This window comes from Lagenorhynchus albirostris, chromosome 18, assembly GCF_949774975.1.
Source record: "Lagenorhynchus albirostris chromosome 18, mLagAlb1.1, whole genome shotgun sequence".
Classification (NCBI taxonomy): domain Eukaryota; kingdom Metazoa; phylum Chordata; class Mammalia; order Artiodactyla; family Delphinidae; genus Lagenorhynchus; species Lagenorhynchus albirostris.
In genome coordinates, this window is record NC_083112.1 from 50,750,781 (window position 1) to 50,769,256 (window position 18,476).

At 35.6% G+C, this 18,476-nt stretch overlaps 1 protein-coding gene across 1 annotated transcript in view; it reads right to left on the reverse strand.

The window, feature by feature from the left end:
* MYCBP2 (MYC binding protein 2) overlaps nt 1–18,476 on the reverse strand; it is a 273,159-nt gene that overhangs the window by 210,900 nt on the left and 43,783 nt on the right. The window contains exons 4-8 of the mRNA XM_060129458.1: nt 11,687–11,840; nt 8,824–9,020; nt 2,668–2,910; nt 2,364–2,435; nt 858–954 (exon numbers count right to left, since the gene is read on the reverse strand). Coding sequence (XP_059985441.1) covers nt 858–954; nt 2,364–2,435; nt 2,668–2,910; nt 8,824–9,020; nt 11,687–11,840 — 763 coding nt within the window. The remainder of the gene's footprint in view (nt 1–857; nt 955–2,363; nt 2,436–2,667; nt 2,911–8,823; nt 9,021–11,686; nt 11,841–18,476) is intronic.

An 18,476-nucleotide genomic window follows, 5' to 3' on the forward strand; every position in this document is an offset into this window, starting at 1 on the left:
CAAGCAGCCAGGGAGCAATTATCCTTTTCAATGTGTTCTTCAGAAGTTCTCAGTCATTTTCAGATGGCCACGTGCCTTGAAGTAATATTGCTGCTTACCATGAAATTGTTGGTAGACACATTAAACATTCAAGATTTTAGTATAAACAAGCTCCTTTAGAATGTATTAAAGATATAAGCAAATTCAAATACCTTACAATGGAGAATATACTATGCATTTGCCCGGTGTTCCATAAAATTTAAGATTCACTGCCTAAGAACTTAGACAGCACAGTGATCTGAAGGATAAATACATATGTACAACCTCAAAATTAAAGCAAAATGAATTCTGTCCAAAATGGCTTATCAGGGTATTATTAAAAAGTATAAATGATAGAATTTTTTAAATTCCTGACCCACCCTAAAATCTGTCTCTGAAAACACTTTAAAATAAAGAGGAAAACCCAAAGTATACTGTTGGTAAAGTCAAAATAAACAGAAGGTTCTTTACATCAAGGTTATTTGAGAGCCAGAGTCGTGGATTTATTAAACGCAACAAAGCAACATCTCCCCACTAATTGAGGAGTCGAAGCAGTCATGGTGGGGTAAGGGTGGGGGGGGGCGGTCAGGCTACAGAATTTGGGCAAGAATTTGAAAACAAGTATTAAAACACTTCATACTATATTTATGGTATCTGTTTTTCTCAGATGCATTAATTTTATATAGACTATAAAATGCTTTGCATGTCAAGATTTCTTTAACCCATTTGTAAGCAAGCACTATTCCTTGCTAACCATTCTTTATATGTCTCAGTGGCCTAACATGCACATCTCTTAAAATCACCTGTGAAGAAAACAGATGACTAGTTGAGTAACATACCTGGTAACATTACAGTACCATCCTGTTCCAGTGTTTCAGGGCTTATTCTTATGGCTGTCATGCTGTGGTTATTCATATCTCTATACAATAAATAACCCTGATAACAACAAAAAATTTTGCTATGTTATATGTTAAAATATTTTTTCATTAACTACTTAGTAGAAAAAGTAGCCATAGAGGTCTGTATTACAGTTTTTTGAGGTACAATAATACATCAATATTGATGTCTAAAATACACTAAAGATTTAAAACAGAAGAACCTGAGTATATTGATACTTTAATAAGAGGAGGTATTATACACCACTGAGTATCAATTTAACCTATTAATTCTCAGATACACCACACAAGACAGTAAAAACATTTTGGTTATTTTGGTCAAAATTATCATATCACTTGCCAAGTAAATAATAGAAATGACTGCTGTTTCCTTCACAAATATCTAGGTTAATATTTAAAAATCAGTAGTGGTTTTAGATAGAATGATATGTCATTGAACATATTTCTGTAAATGTATTTCCCATGTTATTATTTGTTAGATAAAATACAGCAGTGGCAAATAAAAATTTGATATTTTAAACCAGGTTATGTTTTAACAGACAATTACTGAGTAATTAATTTGATATTTAAAACTTAATTTGAAAATCTCCCCAAAAGTTGAATAAGATTATTTTTCATGCAACAATAATTTTTTTAATTTTCAGAATGCTTTCAAATATCTTTTTTCATCTGATGCTGACAACAAACTTTGAGTTAGGCAAGACAGGAGTGCAGGGACATCTTTATTCTATATTCTGCCACAAGGAAACTTGGGCTTCACTTCCCAGGAAAGGATAGTATAGAAACAAACACTTCTGGCCCTCTGACCATCATTCATTTGCTTCATCATTCGTTTGCTTCATGCATCCAACTGCTGACACCCATTTGGCCATGTCAGTCAGGTGATGAGATCACGCATTAAGAGAGCAATATGGGCCTAGCTCTTTTCTTTCATTGGTGATACTCTGCATGATCCTCCATGCAGGCAGCTATCTACTGGGCAGGCCACACACTGTTCCCTGGAGTGTACTGATCTAGACTTAGAATGAAGGAATTTGTGGTAAAAAGCTCTAATTTGGCTTTGGGTCACAGTTACATTCCTAATTCAGATTTGTAAATGATAAAGGTGGTCTCTGATTCTTAACTAGAGGCTCTCTTAAACAAGAACTCCAACAGAAGACATACTTGTTCCCATTTTACAGCTAAATCACACAGGATCAAATAAATTAGCTGAGTTGTCCAGAGACACACAGCTAGTAAGAAGCAGGGCCAGACCTAAAAGTAAATCTCTCATGAATTCTAAGTCAATGTTCTTTATACTACACCATACCATTGTTATAGTCATATTATTAAAAAATATGCTCTATCTGTTTAAATAGAAGTGATATTATTTATTGATTAAACAAATATGGACCACATATTTTAAAAGATAAGAAAGAAAAGTTTGGTTTATTGTGGATATTCTCCTACCTGAGCATACCCTAACCAAGACTTTTTTTCTTTTCTGTTTCTGATGCGAGATGTAGAATTATATATATGGCCCTGTGAAACAACAAAAGTTAGTTCTATCAACAATTTTGTAATTAATAATCAGTGAAAAATAACATAAATGGATGAATGACATTTAATATGTATGTTCCATTTTGATTTTCAAAGAAATAATATTACATCAAAATTAGATGGTGCTCTAAAAATAAAGCAAGAAGCAAACAGAACACAATTCAGTATTAGACATAACTTCCACTATGATTAAGAGCTGTAAGGAATCACCTACCCTAACTGTTCCACTGTATCCAGAGCCTATTTTGTATAATCCGTCTTTGCATAACAGATAAAGAAAAAATCCATCATTCTGAAGTAGACATTGATCATCTTCATCAACAGATATTTCTTTTAATGGCCACTTGTGCATTAAAGCTGCTTTCTTAATGCCATTGCTAAACCAGTCCTGAATTTGAATTTTTCCCACCAACACTGCCTGTACACTTCTCTGTAGTGAATTTAGTATCATTGGCACCTAGTCAAGAGAAGAAAAACACAAAAAGACATTTTTAAATGTCTCAAACACAAAACAGACAAGATAAAGATACTTTATTAATATATCATCATTTATAAGAAAAAAATTATTCAGAATGATCATGTTTAGCTTGTCAGCAAAAAGTACCAACTAGAAAATCTATAAGAAACAATTCTCAAGCAAGACAAAATAAAAATGTAAATCCAAAGAATATTAATTTGTATTTGTGACCAAAAACACTGAAATATGCATCTTTCTCCAAAACACCAGGCAACCAGTACTACGTATGATTTTAAGTTTCATAAAATAAAACATACTAGATTAGTAAAAAGTATGAATACTGACATACATTTTTTGTATTAGAGTGCACTCAAGCCAAAATGATATCTTTGGTATGATATGTATATCCATTAATATACTTCATGATAATGAAGTGCAAAATTAAGCATAAGAGAAATACGGCTGCTTCTACAGATGAAACAAAATTTCCAGTATTTCTCTTCTACTTTGCTTCTTTATTACGCTTAATACCCATTAACATCAACAATTTTCCATGATACAAAAATTTAACTGTATGAATTGTGTATTCATTCAGCATTCATTTAACCAATATTTATCAAATATCTATTGTTTGCTGTAAATGAGTCCTCAAAAGTTACCAGCATGGGACCAATACTCGGCCACCAGAGAAAACTCCCTGGCTCCTCATTTTTTGCCTCTCTTTCACTGCCCAAGGATGGTTGCCACACATCTGACTACAGGGCAAGACCCTGGGGCACTGTACTAGCCCCAGTTCTCCAGCTGCACTGTCCAATATGGCAGCCACTAGCCACATGTGACTACTGAGCTCCTGAAATGGGGTTGGTGTGACTTAAGATGTGCTGGAAATACAAAATACACACTGGATTTTGAAAACTTAGTATTAAAAACAAGAGTATAAATTTTCTTAATAATTTTATATTGTTTACATGTTGAAATTATTTTCTGGATATATTGAGAAAAATCCATTATTAAAATTAACTTCATCTGTTTCTATCTTTTTAATGTGGCTAATAGAAACACTTAAATTACATACGTGGGTTACCTTATATTACTATTGGACAATACTGTTCTAGAGGGTAGAGATTTCAGAGGGATAACTAACCCACTATTCACAGGTATGTTCTCTTCCCCTTCGAGTTCTAAGGCCTCTGACCCAATCAAAATATGGAACTCTTACTTTTATAAAACTTTTATTTATGTATATGGTTGGATACTACAAATTCTCTCCCTAGAAGAAACTACGTTAAACTTAAAACTATTTTATCTAGAATCAATATCCTTATATAATATGTCAAAGCTTCACTTTCAGTTTTTTTGTTTTTGTTTCAGATACTTTCTATTGGGTCTATTATGAAAGATGATGCTCCTCCTCTCTTCCCAAATCCTCAGAATTGAGCTGTACAATAATTTCTGGTTAAACCAGTAGTCAGAGGTCATTTCACTATGTCTGTGTGATCATGGTTCAGAACTGAGCCAACTGTATTACATACTACATTTCCCTTATATAATTTTTCTTTTTCTTCATCGAGTCAACAATTGCCCTATTTTTGCGTTTGCTAAGTTTTTCCTATACCTACCCCTAAGTGCTCCTCATACTCCTCTCAATAGAGTCAAACACATCATTTCTACTTTTTCCCCTTGGCAACATCCCTCAAGAGGCCCTGCTCCAGTCTAGACTAAGGACAAGGGCAGGCACAGAGGTTAAAAATGTTCCATGCCTTGCATGTTCAAAAGCATCTTTATCTTCCCTCAAACATGACTGACAATTGAGCTAGATATAGTGACATCATTTTCGCTCAGAACTTTGAAGGCACTGTTTGTTATTTTCTATGCCAATGTTGCTTTTGAGCAGTCCAATGGCATTCTGCCTAATCTTTGGTATATAACCTGTCCTTGCACTCTGGAACATTATTTTCCCTTTATTGTCTGTTATGATTTTGCAACGTTATACCTGGTGTGAGTCTTTTGCCGTTCATTGTGTTGGGCATTGAGGGTGCGTTCTGTCAATCTGAAAATAAGTATCTTTGGTGGATGGGAATTTTCCTTATAAAGCTTAGGTAATTTCCTCCTCTCTGCTTGAATACCTATTAGATATTGGATTTTCTGGAAGGATGCTCTAATTTTACTTTATGTCACCTATTTTCTTTCTCTCTCTTTTTTCTATTGTCTGGGGACCTCTTTAATCTGAACTCCTAACCCTTCTACTGATTTTCATGCTGCTATCTTATTTTTTTTATCTTGTAAAAACTCTTTGTTCTGAGGTTTTTTTTAAATACTGCTGTTTAATGTAAATAATCATTTTCTCATCCCTCTTCAAAATACTAATTACAGTTTTCTTAGAGCTTTTCTGTTCCCTATACTCTTTTCATCAAAGTTTCTTTTATTATTACTATTTTTACTGATTTGGGGGATTCTGTCTTTCATGTTAGTCTAGTGATACTTGGCTGTGCACTTATTTTTAAAGAGTAAGAGACTAAAAATCTGATAGGAAGCTGCTATGAATGGATAGGGTGTGAAAGATAGTGAGCTCACCTCAAAATGATCATACTAAGTTTAGCAGTTTCATTGGAGGATCTCCCAGACACCCCCCTGCCCCTGCCAAATGTCCACATCTATACGTCTTTTCTCACTTTTTCTCCAAAGAAGGATCTGCCAGTCTTTTTCCTAGAAGCTATAAGCCTCACCCCCAGTGTACTGGGAACTCAGTGAGGATTAAGAAATTTCATCACCGGGTGTTCCCTGGTGGTGCAGTGGTTGAGAGTCCGCCTGCCTATGCAGGGGACACGGGTTCATGCCCCAGTCCGGGAAGATCCCACATGCCGCGGAGCGGCTAGGCCCATGAGCCATGGCCACTGAGCCTGCGTGTCCGGAGCCTGTGCTCCACAATGGGAGAGGCCGCAACAGTGAGAGGCCCGCGTACCACAAAAAAGAAAAGAAATTTCATCATCGATACGGAGACTTTCACTTAATCTCCATCTTCAGCCTGGCTCCTCAATTCCACTCTCAACTGTGCCTGGTTTCCCCTGGCCTCTCTGGCTCAATTTCTTTAGACAGCAAACCTAACTCTTAGGGGTATGAGAGAAGGACAGCTGACTGGCTGGGAAGCGTAGAGGAAGGGCTCTGGGGTTCTCGAGCTTTCATTACACAGACTTCCAATCAATTTTTAGCTCTTCCCCTCACCACCACTTTCCAGGTATTTATTACTTCCAATTCTAAATCCTATCTATAGTTTTATGTGAAAATCAACTTACTTTCTATGGGCACTAGCCTCTTGAGAAGCTTAAGTTTAAGCTCTCCCCAATATTTATCTTCTAAAAATGTGTCCCATTCTTAAAAGTTTATACTTTAAAAAAATCCTTTATTATAATCTTAGTGTAAACTGCAGGGATGGAGGGGAGAGCAGAAACTAAAGTGTCTTCAACATGGCTCTGTTTCTCTCATGCTTTCTAACAGGGTATTAAAGTTTTAAGAAAACCCAGTGCTACAATCAGAAGTCTCAGATATACCCCTTTTCCTATCCTATTGATTTTCTCTCACCGACACTGTGGAGGACCTAGAGAATTTATTCTGATAAACCAGACTTCCTTAAACTGAGGATTCCAAGTCATTCACCAATTCTGGAAAATCTTAGCCATTATTTCAAATACTGCCTCTCCACAAATCTACCACTGCCTTGTGGAACTTAGGTTGTACTGATACTTTAGACTTTCTCATTCTCTATCCATGTTTCTTATTTTTCATATTTTGTCTCTCTGTGCCGCATTCTGAATAATTTTTTCCTCTTTATCTTTCAGTTCACTGCTCCTATCTTCAACTGTATTATCCACTGGTTAACTCATCCTTTAAGTTTCTAATTGTAAGTATTTGGTTTTTCATTTCCAGGAGTTCTATTTGGTTCATTTTCTGACCTGATTACTTTTTATATCCTTATTCCTTAATAATACTTTTGATACTTAATAATAACACTTTAACTATATTGAATATGTATACACATATATTTTATACTCTATATCAAATAATTTCAATATATATAGACTTGGCAAGATTGATTCCGCTACATTTCTTTCTACTAACTCTCAATGACGCTGCCTTTTTTCTATGTCCTTTTTGTTTGTGAGTTCAGATACAGCAGAGTTGTGTTTGCGGGAGGCCTCTGAAGTAGGGGGTTCATCCCTCCAGAACGGATTTTAGTCTCTTTCAATAAGGCACCTTACAGTACTACTACCAGCCCTACCTTACTTTAAACTCTCAGCTTAAGCTTGTTGGAACAAGATAAGTAATATGCATTTGGATCCCAAAATAATTTGAAATGTTACAGTTATACATTTTCAGACTTTTCTCCCCCCAGTCATAGCCTGGCCAAGAGAGTTTTGTGAAATGAAGTAGGTAGGTGGAATGGGGCCAAATCATGAAGAACAGTATGTGCCCTGTTAAGATAACAGGTTTTAATATGGCGTTTGGCCTGGAGTTGGGTATGTAGCGACGGGGCAGGTCTACAGAGAACCTCGGCTGTTGGTTCAGGGGATCAAGAGTTTTGTGCAGCATAGTGCTTGAGCATAATATTGCAGTCAGACAGATATGCGTTCAAGCCCTGTCTCTGCCATCTGGCAGCTCGCTACGCTATAACTACACTAAACTTCTTCCAGCCTTCAGTATTCTACTCTTACTCTTATTTTCATGCTTTAGCACATGGATACCAAGAACATTCTGTCTCTATACCACCAATACCAACACCTCCTCCCTCTGCACTGGCTAGTCTCAACTCACTGTTTAGATCTCATGTCATAGCCTCTGGAATAAATCTACATAAAAATAAATCACTGGATTCTAATAGGTACATGTGTTTATGGTCACTATACTTTCAAAATTTGGCATTGATATTTGAATGTTTGTGTTTATTCTATTAAAATTTTGTAAGTATTTTTATATTTTAAGCATATATTTAAACTAAAATTTTGCTGAACCCTCAAAGCACAACTGCAGAGTAATTCGGAAATCACTGAATTAGAGGGACTTCAAAATAAGTAAGGACCATAAAAACGGAAAAGAGGACTTCAGGCAGGACAAAAAGAGGGAAAAGAATAAGAATAGAAACCTAGAGTAAGGAGACTGCTCGTATTTGACAAGGAAAGTTCAAAATCACTGAGTAAGTCACAGAAAATAGCCCATTTACCCCTTTTGCTATCTTTGGCCCACTAATACCGGGACTGAGGCATCCCTTCCATGTGTTCTGGAGGTCATCCAAGGGGCCAGAGAAAAGCACATGACAGAGACTTAAAACTGTAACTTCTTACTCAATTTCCAGAACAGTCCAAAAGAATTAAATCAAGTTTGCCTATAAGTAGGGTTATATTTCCCACTACTAACAAGGATGAGGAGCTTATCCCACAACTGCATATTAAAAGTTCAAATGCTATACGTGAAGCTGAAGTAGTTCAGAAACAAATCAATTCGTGAAAAACTATAATCAACCAATCAAAAATACAGTAAAAATGATATATCCTTTTCTTTCAATACAGAAAAGATATTTAGAAACTATGAAGGAATTCCATACTTGAAAATGCAGGGCAAGATGGGAGGCGGGGGAAGGCAGAGAGCAAGGCAATGCAATGAAAACGGAGGCTGTAATGCTGACACAAAGACCAGGTTAAAGATTTAAGCTTTTGCCAAATTTCACTTTATTACCTTTAATGTCACAGGGTTAAACACATGTAACTTAGCTCAAATAGCTTAGATTATTTATATATCAACCTTGAACACATCAAACCACTATACTGAGTGAGAAAAAGCAGACACTGCTTTGACAGAAACTGAGGTGAAATTGCAACTTGGCATCCTATCAATTTCTAAGCAGCTAGAGATATGAAATACCTGAATAGTTTGGCAAGCATGGCTGCCATTGTTGGTGAGGATAGCAGAGATGGCCTGAAGTGTCCTTCCTGTTTCTCCCCAAGAAGCCACCAGACTAAAGAGACAAGCACAGGAAAGTGCTGTCAGAGACTGTCCTGTGCTGTCATTCATTCCAGTACTTCGAACAGTGATTTCCAAAAGGAGCTGGAAGAGAGACTCTGTGGATAAAATAGAACTCAATTATATTCATTTAACACACAGAACATTATATGGTATCTGTTTGTCTGTTTATACCTTGCCTCATTATAAAAAAATATTTAAGGCAGTTACAACACTTACTTTGCATTAGTTCCTTTCCGGTTACCCTTTCCCCCCAAAAGTTAGAATATTTATATAAAAATGACCTTGGAGAATATTTAGTGAACTCCTTATTTTTGTAAATGAAAAAATGGAATCTATCCAAAATCATTTATAATCATTATATTGTAATCATACATGTGTCCAACTGTCTGATGCTAAATTCCATAATAACAGCAACAATGTTTATATTGATCACCCCTACACTATACACTCTTAGCACAGAACATAGAAGGCGCTTTACATTTAAGTGAATAATTGAGAACATATATTCTAATCTTAAACTGAACAGAAAGATAGATATAAGGGAAGGAGTGTTTTAAAAACACTGGATAATTTGTAAATCAAATCCATCTGCAAAGAGAAGTCTGATGGGGCTTCCCTGGTGGCGCAGTGGTTGAGAGTCTGCCTGCCGATGCAGGGGACACGGGTTCGTGCCCCAGTCTGGGAAGATCCCACATGCCGCGGAGCGGCTGGGCCCGTGAGCCATGGCCGCTGAGTCTGCGCGTCTGGAGCCTGTGCTCCGCAACGGGAGAGGCCACAATAGTGAGAGGCCCGCGTACCGCGAAAAAAAAAAAAAAGAGAGAGAAGTCTGATGTATAATAATCATCAAGCTATCCCAACAATAAAAGAGATACAAATATACATATATTTCTATGAGTAACATGAAGAAAAGCAATGTGGAAAAAGTGTAACTAATGTGCCTATGATATTAAATCAAAGGAAAAAAGAGACAGATTTCAATACAAATTTCGATTTAAAGAACCAAATTACTACTTACACCTTTGTGCCAATTAAACAAAATAAAAAGTATGAAGTGCTGATAAACGCCTGAACAGAAAAGTAGGTCAAAGCAGTGAAGAGATCAGAAAGGTAAGCATTGGAAAGATAGAAGAGAGACCAAAGACAGTATAGCAGCATTTGAAACTGTTAGTAAGAAAGTAAAAACAAATTAATCAGGAGACCTAAGTTTTGACAGAAAGAAGACGATTAAGCTAAAGCACATATTATAATTTTAAAACCCAGTATTAAGAAGAAGATCTATTTTGAAAAGAATAAAGGAGAGGGAGTATTTATGTATAAACTGAATATAAGAGAAAGTATACAACAAATGATAGAAGACAACAAAATGGCAGAAGATCTAGGAGGAAAGCAAGGATTAGCATGTTGTTCAAAGTAAGATATAGGATATACTGTTTTAGTGGATATTTTAAATACTTCAATTATTTGCTAATTTACAAACCAGAGCTAAGGTTAACTAGCAAAATATTCTTAAATAAAATTAATTAAATCTTCAATAAAATGCCATGAAGTCAAGTAGTACATCATAATAGTAATCGATCACTGGTGCTACAGTGACAATAAACAAGGTGCCTGCTTTGTAACATATGCAGCTTTATTTGGTAGTAGTATTCCATAACATGGTGAATTGGGGGGCTGTTGTTGTTTTTAAAAATCCTCAGCTTATTTTCATGGCCAGTACTCCCCCCACCAACTAAAACAAAGCAGTAACAAAACAAATGGAACACAAAAACTAATCACAATACATGACCAAAAAAATAACAATCTGACATGTAAATTAAAACCATGTAATTAGGTTCTCACATGTGGGTCTAACATAATCCAAATAGCCAAGTAGAGAAAAAGGACCAAACTCTAATCCAGACCAGCAGTGTGGTCCCCAGACCAGCAGCATGAGCATCAGCATTACCCAGAAACTTACTCCAAATGCAAATTCTCAGGTCCCATCCCAAATCTACTGAATCAGATACTCCACACTTAGGGCCCACATATATGACTCAAACAAGCTAATGCTTGAGATTTAGAAAACTCTAGACTCTTTGAAGGTCCACAGTTAGCATCAGAGAAAAGCAATTAGCCTTCAAAATTTAGCTTCCATCTGTATTTCTCTTCCTTAAGAGTCCCCGTCCTGCTTACAGGATTATGTGTTGAGCCTAGGTCACGGGCATGAAAGGCAGGCATTCATAAAATTCAAATGCACTTTACAAAAAGCAAACATTTTTACTTAATGGAAGTTACTACTAATTCAAAAGCTTTATCTTTAACAAAAATAATTTTTATTTATCATGAACGCAAAAGAAATGTCCTCTCTGTTTAGAAACTAATTGTGTTGTTTTGGGTTGGTAGTATTTGTTCCCTCTTTTCCTATTTTTTTAACTCTCCAAAGTAACATGTAAAGTTAGACAAAGTCAATGTTAGCTATTTTGGCCAAAGGTTTATTAAGAATGATTTAAGTTCATAGTGACTATAAGGCTTGAGGATTATTTTTGGGTTCCAAAAATGTATATTTTGCTTTTCCCCATCATAATAATCAGGAAATGACTGTGCATGAACTATAACTCTTAAATCATAACTCCAGGGGAACACAGCAAAGTTACTTAAAATTTATACCCCTGCTGTTTCAGCACCATAAGCAAACAGAGATTGAATTACAGGCTGCCGTATATGCTCCATAAGAGAAGCTCTTTACATTTAAAGGCTTCATTCGATGTGCCTAAGCTCTTACCTAGGACCTCGGGTGGCTCTGACTGGAGGCCTTCTGGCTGCTGACCCTGAAGCACGTTAAGCAGGGCTTGGAGACTCCTGAGGCACAGGGATGGATGAGAAAATCGCGTCTCCTTGATCAATTCAAAAACTTCACAGAGTCCAACCTCAATGATCTATTTAAGATGAAAATAAAAATTATACTTTATAGCATGTGAGCTTATAACACTTCTCAGGCAGTAAAATCGGTACAGCTTACTTCCACAGCAAATGAGTAATGGTACAATATTTTAAAGGCAAAAAAGTCATCGCATAAAAAAAGAGTAAAACCCAGTGTGTTTAATTTCAAGATTTAGAAAATCATCTGGTAACAAAGAAGGTTAAAAAATAGTGGCACTCCCAACACAGCCATAAATAAATAAATAAAAGGAAACTGTCGAACTGTTAAAATATATATATATGTAGTGGCACTACTTAAAAAGTAGTTTCAGGATAATGAAGCCATAATAAAATATCATGAAAATGGTTTAACAGTGAACTAGGTACTAGACTGCATTCACTCAGAAAAAAATAAACTATTAATTTACAAAGTTCATTTGGCTGTTCTCATGTCAAAATTGGCACTCTTCTGTTACGTTAATTGTTACTTATGACCAGAAAAGAAGGCAATATAGTACATATGGTGAAAAGATTAAAAAAGGAACTTTTCATCTTAGCCTTTCCTATATGGTACAATCACCATATTATTATTTGTAGATGGTGTCCCTTATTCTTGTAGGATTACTTTAATTATCTTATTCCTCATCAGGACCAAGAAAAATATAACTCAGTATCTAGCAAAAGATAGATAAATCTGTAACTAAAGACTGAGACAGCAAATGTGATGAACTGGTATAAGGAAATACTTTCAGAGGGCTGACAGAACAATAGACAATGCAATTCCATTTCTCAGTCAATGTCAACATTTTGAAAAGGAAATGTGTAAGATCTTCTCAAGAAGTGTTAAATTATTTGGAGAAGAAGTAAGTAACAGAAAAAGTTAAAACTAGATTAATTAGTAGAAATGCATCAAAGCAATATTAATTCTATTGAGCAAAACAGAAGATATTCTCTCTGCTGAGATCTGTACATTAATTCATATATTACATAAACATTTTAAGTACTTATTTTGTACAACTTGCTACAGGAGATACGAGATATATTATACTAGACCTTGTTCTCTAAGAGTTTATAATCTAACAAAGTAAATGAATCTTATATATAATGCTTATCCAGTCCAGACCTCTTTTATAGCACTTATGACGTTATAGTGTGACTATTTTTGTTTCCATTTTGCCAACTAAACTGGGATCTCCTTGTGGACACAGAGTATATCTTAACTAATATCTCCCATGACTATCCCACTGCCTGCACATGATAGGCAGACAACAAATATTTATTTACTCTCTCAGCTGTGCGCTAAAAACCACTGCAACTTGTCCGACAAGGGTTAAATCAACTGCAGGCAAGTCAGTTGCAGTTCTGATTACTATCTGCAAGGTTTCTGAAGAATACAGATATGACTGAGAAGTCAAAATAACTAATAGGACTGTCTTTAGAGAAGTTATCTAAAATCCTAGAATACCTGATTATAGCTAAGATTACAGAAGTGCTTGTATAGAGTTTCAATTAATTAAATGGAAATGAAAACTTGCCATTTCATATAGTTTATTTTCCTGAAACAGACTAGAAAATAAAAACATGCTGTCCAAGATTTCCATCTGTTTATGTCCGTACAGGAAACAAATCTGAAGTCAAAGATCTCCTGAGTACAATAAAAAAGTAGGGCTCTATTCTCAGGCCAGTAGGAGACTACTCTATCCATCAGTCTTGAAGATTGCTTACTCTACCACTACCAATCATGACTTTTCATAATTCAAAGAATTCTTCACGGATGACATTTTTGGCTAGGGTTTCTTTTTGTAAGTAGATTCCTATAGCAACAGAGAAAGTATTGAACCTTTGCAAAAACACTAAGGCTACTTACTGAACATATTCCCAAGCTGTCTCTCTAATAAGTTTAAGGTATGATAACAAATGTATGACAACAGGTAACTCAGGTGGGCTGCCCAGGAGCAGAGCACTAGATGGCTTTCGTGAAAAACACTCATAAAACGTTAGTCAATACGATCAAGACAAGGAATTACCCGTCTGTCTAGGTTAACCACTGTGATTCTCGCTTATCATCTGTATCTTAGTTCGGTGTGGATTTTTTTTTTAATAAGGGGGAAAACTAATTCATTTCCAGAACTGTGATATGTATTCAATATACAACAAAATAAAAATCAACCTCAAGTTTTCCGATCATATTTAGCTTTGAATCATTGAGCAAAGGAGCACAACACGTTGTGAATTAAGACTTTTTTCTGAGGTTTGGCTGAGAGTATTTTACTATATGTACAAACTTTGAAATTGCACTTTACACTTTGAAGCCTGTCTTATAGTCACTGAGAACACACTATATGTCCTCCCTCAATATTAGGAAGGAAGAGTATAAGGACAAAAAAATATATAGTACTGCAAATACAATATGATTTCATTTGTGCAGAAATAAATATATTTTTAATGTGCATATACAAAAATGTTTACAGTGGGTATTTTTGGTTAATAGGATTTTAGAAATAACTTCTAATGTAAAATTTTCTTTTCCTTTTTATAAAAATGTTCTCCATTTTTTCAAATTATCTACATTGATTATGCACTGCCTTTATAAATAGCAAAATAAATGATTAATAAGTTTGACTGCTAAATAGAATAGTTCATTATAATAAGATAACACACTAAGCACTCAATACGTGCCACGATAAACTATAACTAACCACCAAACACACGGTCTTCCACTTCTCTTCATAAAATAGTCTTTTGTAAATTTACTTAATGTTATCTTTACTGTTGCTTTCAAACAATTAAATCCTGAAAGCTCTCTGTTATACTTGAAGGAACACAAAACCCAAATAATTAACTGGTACAGCTAGTCCAATGTCACTGTTGAGAAAAGTGAGGCAAAAACATATTTGGCCAAAAAAAAGAAAAAAAAGTCTTCTGAGGTTTTATTTTTCTCTCCTCAAATCACATATTTCCAAAGGTGGCATTATTATTTCACTAACAAACAATAACATAAGCGTTTAGATACATCATATTTAGATTTAATATTAATAAACTCTTTGCCATTAGAAATTATATCTTCTATTAAAAACTCCTAGAATCAGTTCTAAGACTTACAGAAAACATTTGAACAAGCTCAAAAGGAAACCAAAAGTAGATTTACATATTACTACAGAGTGAAGTATACTGTCTTTAAAATTTTCTTCTCTAAAGTAAATATTTGGTAGAGACATCATTTACAAATAATAAAAATTAAAAATCTAGAGAGGAGTGAGAGAAGGGAGGAAGAAGAGGCAACAGCAACAGACGCAGTAGAGGAGCAAGGCATGGGGGCAGGAAGAGGAGAAGAATTCTGCTCCTCAGAAGATCCAGGTGTGAAATGTCTAACCTCCTAGCCTCTAACGCACCTAACCTCCTAGCCTCTAAATTTATCCACGACTTCTACCACCTTCTTCCCTTCTCTTCACACCCAGAGGAAAAAGTGCTCTTACAACTTTTCAAAGCTAATTTAGTTTTTAAACAATGTTCTTGATCCCACCTACTGCTCCATCTCTAACAATTTTGTGTCAATTTCTGTCACCACACTAAGTCCCAAAACTGTATGCCTAGCTGGGACCTTTCTTTTGAACTTCAGTCTTACATAGTGAGCAACGGACATCTCACAGCTCCTTCACACTCAGTATGGCCAGAACTAAACTTAATCATCGTTCCAACAAAGCACTGTTTCTCCTCCAGTTCTTTCTCTTTAAGTAAATGGCATCACCACCTAGAAACTTCAGAAATATTTTTACATTCTACCTTCTCTTTCAGCCTTCATAACCAACTAATTAACAATTCCTGACAATTCTACTTCCTTAATATTTCTTTTATGCCAAACACTGCTACTACCCTAGTTGCATCCCCCATGAACACTTCAGACGACTGCCATAACTGGCTCACTGGTCCCTCTGCTCTAGTCTCCCCAGCCTCTAGTGGATCTGCCTTTCCAGCACCCGAGTAACTTTAATAAAATACAAGTCTGATCATAGTCTTTTGCTAAAAATCTTTCATGTTTCCAAGTTACCAGACAAAATCTGAAAATGGCTGCATGACATTTAAGGCCCATAATCCCGTTGTCTACTCTTGCCCTATTCAGCCAGTCCACTCTAGCCAAAGCTGACCACTTGTGCTTTTGTAACGATGCCATTCTCCCTGCCTGCGGGTGCATCTTCAGTCAGTGCTACGTCCTTACTCCACCGGCCTCCACTATACCTTGCACACCCCTATCAATCCTTAGGGCACTGGACATGCCTGCTAGACATAACTTTCTTTACGGTGGGGATTGTTTCTCATCATTTTGTTCTCAGGGCCTAATAGAATGCCTGCTACAAACTGAATTTACTGAATTAAGAAGTATATAAATGAATCTGTGTACATCTACATCTTTTAACAAAATATGAGGCATGACTAGCCTCAAATAAGTTTGGATGGGAAATATGAATCCTAATATTCATATTAGGATTTTAATATTACTATTAAAAAATTATGCAGCTATGAAATTTGGAGCGCTTTAGAAGATCTGGAAATCAGATCGTGAAAGACAGTTTGAGCTGGGTAAAAACTGTTTTTGGTAAGAAAGGTATACTTTTAAGCGGGTGGGGGTACGAAAGTACTATTTTAAATGATTACTGACCTGCAAAAAACAAAAAGCAAAAAAATCTGGCAAGCAAGGTCTACATCAGAGTCAAAAACAATTTAACTAACTTTTAAAAGTCAAGAAGGGAAAACACAGAATTGTATCAAAATGATACCTTGACAACAAATAAAAACTGTCTTCATTATGTGAAATAAAAAAGAAGCAGGAGACAAAGAAACATCCGCAAGAAAAAGGAAAGCGACAGCCACACATTCAGGAGGAGCAAGAGAGAAACAACAAAGAAAAGGGAGGAACTGACATGAAAGAGAATCTGGAGCAGAGGCACAGAAATGGTCAAAAGGAAAAGAAAAAGTCCACATTTCTCACCTGCTCTCACACTCCCATCACCTCAAACCCTAAAGGCTTCATCTCTTCTGTGCCCTGCAAACTGCTGCCTAAGACCTGAAAGTTTCACTCCCTGCCCTGCCCCCACCCATGGCATTCTGACTACCTCTGCATAAAGGCATCCCATTGTTCCTTCTTCTCTGATCTCACTGATTGTCTAGAGGTTTCATTTCCTTGGATATGAAGTATTTCTTAATAAACTGATGAGTTCCCTGAAAACTAATGAAATTCATTTGGACCTACACATTTTCCTGTTTGCACCTGATACTTAAAACTACAGCTATCATTTATTGAGCACACGTGCATTTATTAACTCTTTGAATCCTCACTACTACCTATGAGATAGGCATTATCCCCATTTCACAGATGACAAAACTGAGGCAGAGAGCGGTCAAACAACTTTCGCAGCATCACACAGCTAGTATTTTTAATGGCAAGTTTGAACTCAGGCAGTTTGACTCTACTTCCCATATTCATCACTATACCCTGTTTCCTGACAGGTCAGTACTTGATGGAAAACTCAATATTAATTACTTGAGCTATTTGCTTTTCTTCTACTTTTCTTGTAAAGATCCCTTTTTGACTCTGCATCTTTTAACTCTGTTAATCATGCTAAAAATTCACTGTCTTAAGAATGCCTGATATTTTATTTCTTTAATACTCATTCATCCTGATGTTTTAAAACAGCCTAAGAATCAGTTGTTCTTGATTGTGCAGTACCTTTTAAATTGACTATAGTTTATTATTCAAAATCTGCATACCTGTGTGAAAGGTTTCTCTGGGTCTTTATTTTCCTTCCTAATGTTGAACCTAAGCTGAGTGATTACTATAGTACAGTGGGACTCACCCACACACAGAATGGAATTCTTATAACAAAAGTATACTTGATTCCTTCATATCCCCATATCCTAACTTAACAATGTATTTTTCCTCAACCTCCCCTAATTAAGCATAAGAAATCAGAATTAGAGACCATGCTCTTTACCTGGAGAAACTTATATGGAAAAGATGAGCCTGTTTGTTTTAAGTTGAAGAAAGAAGCTAGTAGAAAAGGTACAGTTAAGGACACTGGAGAGAAAATGAGTAAGGGGAAAAGGGTCCCAAGAGGAGATAAGGACATTTGAAGGTTGCTGATTAAGAGGCTGAGGAACTTCACAAAACCTCTACTACTCTATGAAACAGGAAGCAAGTCAACTGCTGAGAATAGGTGAGAAGAACCTGACAGTAATGATAAAGGACAGTGGTGAACTTATGAAGAGCCACCATGAAATGTACAAAATTAACAGATCAGGAACACAGCCTCTATCTGGCTTCTATTTCCAAGTAGTAAAGTAAGTATTTACATGATATCTTATGTATGCATATAAAGAAGTTTTCAAGGCACAATTTTAAGGTATCCATTTAGTAAAAAGACAATATACACGAATCATTTATGATAAAGGAAATCATTTCAAAATGTCTGTATTTAGAAAAAAAACAAATGCATAAATCATTTATAATAAAGGTAACATTTTAAAATATGTTTATATTTTTACCCATTCTTTTGTTAGAAATACTAACTACACATACTATATAGAAAAATACATATATAAAGTAACATTATAGTCTTAAAATATACCAATGCTTAAATAGAACAGAGTACCTTAAG